Genomic DNA, 6,488 nt, shown 5'->3' with positions numbered 1-6,488 from the left:
ACCTCCGATATGTTATAAAGCAGATTTTTGCGGCTCTCGAGTGATGCCAAGTTTCTAGCTTCTTTCCTGCTTTGCAAGGAAAAGGAAAGAAACTCCTACCAGCCTCCTATGAGGAATGGGTCCCCATTTCAACCATCTGTAAGAAGGACCAGCAGGGCAGGAGGCAGAAGTGCTGGGGCAGAGCCCTGCAGGCTGCAGTCCTGGCGAGCCCATGGCGTGGAGGGCACTCCGTTCTGGCAGCGGCCGGTTTCACAGAGATCGTGAGTTTAAGCACATATCTAATTGAATTGCAGATGTCTTTTCTGATGGCTATCTGGTAGCAAAGCTTTGATTAAAGCAGCAGCAGAGAGGCAGAACAGGCTGGTTCTCAGTAATAAAACTAATGGAAGGAAGAATGACCATTTACTGCAGCCTCCACGGGGAGCATAACGCAGGCAGATACTTTAAATAAGATTTTGGGGGGAGATCTGAGAGCTCAGCACAGATAGCCAGCTTCCAGCTCCTAGAGATCCTGATGTATGTTGGACTGGAAAGCAGCTGACAGTAATTTAAATAATCACAAATAAACTCATCTACCCTCCCTTCCCATACTCCCTGATGAACAGCAGATCTGCTTTCCTTTCTGAAGGCCACAGAGGTTTGTTCTTCTTGACTTTGTTTTTTAAAGGCTGACTAATTTTTTTTGCTGCCCTTTTGGTACTTCCAAGATTCAGGTGGATTTGCCCTGAGCTTGCACTTGCCAGATCTCAACGTCTCCTCTTTTCACAGTGCCTTTAGAGCTCCAAAGAGGGAGAACTTTAACAGAGCTCTCAGTCCACCCAAACTAGAAGACTGTAAATTGGAGTGTTATGACTTTTTTTTTTTTGCCTGCAGCCACTTTCTCATGACAACTTGAACCGCATCCAATATTTATTACCACATACACATCACTGAAAAACCACCCCCACCCAACGCAGCTGAAGAATCAAAGTTAAGCTTCAAGATGACCTAAGAACCTGGCTTAGCTCAGGCACAAGGTTTTTGAGAAGTTGTTTTCCCTTTCCTCAGCTGGTCTTTATGCTGTACCCAAATTCTCATTGTGCTACATTTTGGGGGCCTCTTGGCCACGTCCTACCCAAACTCTCTTGGCCCAGCACGACTCTCCAGGGGCACCTCAATGAACAACCATCACCCGGGATGCAGTTTCGAAGAAAGCCCTCGCAGTTTTGCTCCTTTTCCCTTTCGAACCGCTGCCCTTTTCTGATGTATTTACAATGTAAGGAAGTTAGTTTATTCATGGCTTGGCTTTTAACTTCATTGTTGAGCTTGGCTTTGCTCCTGTTGGAAACTGGACCCCGATTCAGGAGGGCAGTTGCCAGTGTCTGCTGGAAACTCCTTGCCATGGGATTTTCAAACACGCCGTTTGTTGGCCTAGCTCAGCACATACTAAATGCAGTGAGAAGAGTCTGCTTACTCATCGCAGGAAAAGGATCGGGCCGCTGGCAGGTGTTTGTCAAGCATTTCAAATGCCTAAGCTCATTCCAGACTTCCCCGGAGCTCCCTCCAGCAACCACCACCCTCCGTTTAGTTTCATACATCTGAAGTTACGCTGACCAGCAATAGTTGGAATTGGGCTAATTTCCAGCTTAGGCAAAGCCTTGGATTTATAACTTGTTTCAGGTTCACCCCAGCAGAAAACTCTCCAGAAAGTTAAAAATGCATAATCCCAAAGAGAGAGGAGAAAAGCAAGAAATAATGCAACGTCTGTACGACGTGAACTGTTACTAAAGTACTCAAGACACTTAACGAGAGGTTTTGCGAATGGCATATATTCAGCTAAACAAGTATGCCTTCAGTCAGCGAGCTCAAGTACTGCTATTTCACCCTACAAGGAATAAATAATAATTAAAATTCTTTGTATTGAGATAAATACATTCATTGTAGCTACAGAAATCAAGGGTGGTAATTCCCAAATAGCCTCGCTGGGTTCTTTCTCCGGCTGAAAGACGGGAAGCTGCCTCCCAGGCATTGATTTATTCCATAAGAATTAGGGAGAGGCATCTCTAAGGCACTGCATTTACTCCACTGCTGCTGGGAGGTTTTGTCTCGGTGCTCTCCAGACAGTTTCCAGGCATGTTACTGAAGCATATTTCTCTTCCCCAAGTATCTATAGAGCCCCCAGAATTTGGACAATCTGGACTTGCCTTAAAATTATTTGCCAGAAATTATCGGGTTAAAAAAAAAAAAGCCATGAGAGGAAAAAAAAATAGCAACTTGGTCTCCCTGATAATTTGCTTCTATCAGTTTATCATATTGCTGTTAAAACAAAGCAAGTGTGCAGCTAATTGTCAACAAGAAGTTAAATGACAAACAGCTTGAATATAGCCTGAAGAGTTACTGAATTGAAGATATGCAGAGAATAAAAAGCCTTACATATAAAAGACGGATTACACTTAATTTGATTCTCACTGTGGATGAAAACCTGAGCATCTCGGAGTTTGTACAAAGAAAAATTCTGGTGGAAAAAGACGACACACTTGACTGTTGATAACATTTGATTTAAAGTGCTCTGAAAAATGATTTGTTCTAGAACAAAAGCAAAAATCAAAACAATTCATTCCAGAAGTATTACAACACACACAACTGACTGAAACATCTACTCTTTGTTTGGGTCTCAAGTGCCATTTTAGTCAATTTGAATCCTTTTCATGGAGAGAGGCTGCAGTTTTGGCAGAGCTGTTGCTAAAATCATCTCAGCAACAAAATGTTGCTCTGCCTAACTTTAGCAATCAATAAACAGCTCCAAAAAACTGACTCCGTAGTTTTAAAACTATTCAGTACCTAAGACTAAATGATCAGATTTGCCAACACTGAAGCACAGTGTACTAAAATTATTAATGTATTACCTAACTGAAAACCTTCAGACTTCCAGATACTATATTAAAGAACAGTTAAAAAAAAAAATAAATCTTGGATTTAGAATACACTCAGGCTGCTCTTCAAACGAACTAAAACAAATAAACCCAGAGGTCAATTTCTTTTTTAAACAAAAAAATAATTCTTTGCAAATTTTGGTAAGCGAAGCGGGTGAAAAAGCCGATCTGCATGTTAAGATTGACTTTTTTATATACTCAGTGTTATGGCCTGGAAGTGCTGAAGAGACATTCAGAATATAAAGGCAACTGGAGACAATTAAGCCATTTAAAACGCACCAAAATTAGCATTCCTTTTGTCAGATCCAAATAATTCAAGTGCTGTTCTGTCACAAAGGCTATCATCAATTTCTAATTTTAGCTTAATCCATGAAAAAAAGCATCTCACATTTCTCTCTGGCGTTTCCTTATTAAGAACACTCTTATATACCAAAATATCAAGAACACAAACTACGAATTCAAGTTGACACTCACTCCCACAGAGACACTCTTGTGCGTGCACTTTGAAATACTAATCCAAATAAAGGTAATGCAACTACTTGTGCTGTGATACAGCTAAGCAGTCCCTGAACCGCTGAACGATGAGTACCCAAAAAGCAAGAATTTAGCTATGAATCACACGAAAAGGTGATCTCTCCCGCCTTTGAACCCTCCACCTTCTCGTTTCCTCTGCTATATCTGACTAGTCTCAATAACATGAAGTTCCAAAAGAATGGTATCTCCTGATTTTCATTATATGGAGTAGGCAGTCATACAAGATCCTATTTAAAAAAAAAAAAAAAGATTGTAATTAACCCTTACATTTTAAGTTACATTAATTCCTTGTATTCAAATTCTAGGACACTGTTTTCAAGGTCAAAATACTGTCCTACTACTCCAAGTACTGACTATTTTATCTCATTGTGAATACTCTTAAGTATCAAAGAGTCACATCCTCAACACCAGCAAACACAATCCACTGTAAAAACTGCAAATTCCTTCGCTCCCCTAGTTGCAGGCTATCAATCACAACGTACCTAGCCATTCACCTAGACAGTTGTAGGTTTAGATTCAGTTGTATTTTAATCATCATCACTAAAGGAATTTTTTTTTTTTTTTCAAACTGAAGGGAAAGTTTTATCTTCACACACAACTGGAAATTCTTCTCAACAATTTCAGAGGGCAGAATTAACACAACATGCTGAGTTCACGTGATTTCTACTCACAAAATAGCTATGAAATAATCAAGGTAGGAGCTGTGGGGGTGAAAGTGAGAAATTCTTGGCCATTGAGATTTCAGCCCGGTCTCGTCACTGGAAGTTTCTGAGAGACGGCGGTGCTATGGGTGACCTGCTGGGGAAGCTGTAACGCTCCCTGCCTTTGTCACCCTGAATTAAGGGTGTCAAAGCCGCTGCCAGCGTGGGACGACCTGTGCCCAGGCAAGGGTGCAGTTTGCCGCTGCAGGGAACAACTGCTGGTCAAGATTTATACGTTCATGGCTGATCATACAGATGTCTGCGCTCCTGCTTACTTACTACTCCCTGTATAGAAGGCAGCCAACACTCCCAACTGTACAGAACTGGACCAAAACAAGGAGCTTTGCTCAGCCGGGCCCTCTATTCTCCCCGCCCCCCTTCATTTGACTTCAAGCTCACCACGTTTTTAAGAAACTGTGGAAAGCAGGAGCTGCACTTTTAGCTGAAACTAAAGCTCTGAAGCCGACAGGCAGGGTCTTGCACCCAGACCTACACTTCCTGACCTCACCACTCATGTAAAGCTGCACTGCAACATGTTGAAAGCGACTGCAGTTAACATTAGTACAATATACAAACAATGATTTATCAACATTGTATGCTTTATTGAAAGTTGACAAGTGCAACAGTTAAATACATTGACGTGTTACAACTGTTTAGAGAACATGCACAAAAACATATGCATACTACTATACAGATCATATGCAAAAAATCCATACTGGGAAATCCAATTTTTTTTTTTTTTTAAACTCTTTGCTAGCAGGGTTTGATAATTTTTGGAGTGGTTTTTCCTGTCTTGAACAAAACTACAATGAACAAAGATTTACTTCAAGATAATCAGCAGCCAGGGAACTTCAGAAGTTACACAAACAGCATAAATCTGCCAAATTCTGAACAGTTGCGTAGGTGCATTCTTATTTATGTAGCATAAAAAAAAAAAAACTTTCCAAACTTCTTCAGATCAGCCAATGAAACAACTAAACTTCAATCTGTACAACCTAAATAGTTACAGTTTTCTATTTTACAAAGTAATTACACTAAATACACAAATATACAGTAGGCAAATAACCTTCATTGTAATTATCCTATGACCCAACAGTACGTCACCTACCTGCTTTCTATATATAATACAGCTTTATGCACCTGTCCACTGCTTCAGAAAACGGTGCAAATATTTGCACTTAAGGTTTCAGGTGACAGTTAAGTGTTAAACACTGAATTTACCTTTCTCCCTCTTCCTCTTAGATCCTATGCATCAGTCCTCACTTTGGAACCCCAGTGCACTATGGGGGATTGAGCCATCGCTTTTTACTCCAGTCTATTTCTTCATATTTCCAAGCTCGAAAAGCACTTGTATCAGTTACATCACTGGATGAGTGGAAGATTTAAAAACAAACCAAAAAAAATTCAGGCATGCAGCTTCATTTCTCAGCCATTTGCAGAAGCTGCTCAAGTCCCCAGTGTAATTGTGCTAATTCTCTGGAAGAAGTTTATTTTATTCAATCAACCTAAGAACAAAGACTCCTTCAAGCCAAAGGGGGAAGGGAGGAAAGAGAGAGACAGATGAGTGCGTAATACAGGGGGGGAGAAGCCTCTCCTGATGTGTGCAGGGCATGGAGTCCTCAGTCTGGGTTGCAGTGTGCACTGAAATGGATGAAGGGAGGCTGCGGCGGATTCCCGCTAGTCCTTCTTGCTCTGGGCAGTCCAGAGGCCAGAGATCACGATGGCTATGACATCTCGAACTATGCCGAAGGCCCTGACCCCTGTGACGCTGGCTGAGCAGGCTGCTGTGTCGTCCCTTGTGACTGGGAAGAGGAAGGCGGGGAACCAGTCTGCAGCTGTGCTTGGAACTGGGCAAGCTGCTCCGGGCTGGCAAGCGTTTTTAGCAGAGTGTTTTCTTGCTCCAGCTGGGAGTTCTTCTCTATCAGCTCTTTGATTTGCTCTTTGAGGACCTCCACTTCCTCCCTTACTGCATACATCAAGTGACTCTTTACCAGATCCTGAAACGCAGAACACAGCACGTGCATTAGGAAAGCAGCCCAGCGCCCAGCCCGGGCTCCCTCCCAGCTCAGCCGGAGATCCAGCGGATCCCACCTTCGCAGAGAGCCGGTGCGAACCCAGCTCCGCTCGGGCGCAAGACAGCATCCCAGCCAGGGCCTCGAGCCCCTTGCTCACGCCCGCAGGGCCAGACCGGCGGCCCTTCGGCGGAGGGAGTGGGGCCGGGCAAAGCCCGGTTAAGACGTGCCGGGGCTCGTTCGCCCCAACCGGGACCGAGGAGGGGGACCGGGACCGGGACGCGGCCACAACGCCGCTGCCTGCGGCCCCGCCGCACACGTGCGGCCCC

The 6,488-nt window shown here is 43.4% G+C and overlaps 1 protein-coding gene across 5 annotated transcripts in view; it reads right to left on the bottom strand.

Annotated features, from left to right (window-relative positions):
• Positions 1-4,728: 4,728 nt before the first annotated feature.
• The window catches only part of TSC22D1 (TSC22 domain family, member 1), a 93,868-nt gene continuing 92,108 nt past the window's right edge, over positions 4,729-6,488 (bottom strand). For all 5 annotated transcript variants that reach the window (XM_010583414.1, XM_010583417.1, XM_010583416.1 and 2 more), the window contains exon 3: positions 4,729-6,144. In XM_010583414.1, the coding sequence (XP_010581716.1) occupies positions 5,887-6,144 (258 nt within the window). In that variant the 3' untranslated portion in view covers positions 4,729-5,886. The remainder of the gene's footprint in view (positions 6,145-6,488) is intronic.

The sequence above is a fragment of the Haliaeetus leucocephalus genome, unplaced genomic scaffold, assembly GCF_000737465.1.
Source record: "Haliaeetus leucocephalus isolate CR32 unplaced genomic scaffold, Haliaeetus_leucocephalus-4.0 Scaffold897, whole genome shotgun sequence".
Classification (NCBI taxonomy): domain Eukaryota; kingdom Metazoa; phylum Chordata; class Aves; order Accipitriformes; family Accipitridae; genus Haliaeetus; species Haliaeetus leucocephalus.
This window is presented reverse-complemented; position numbering and strand designations above follow the sequence as displayed.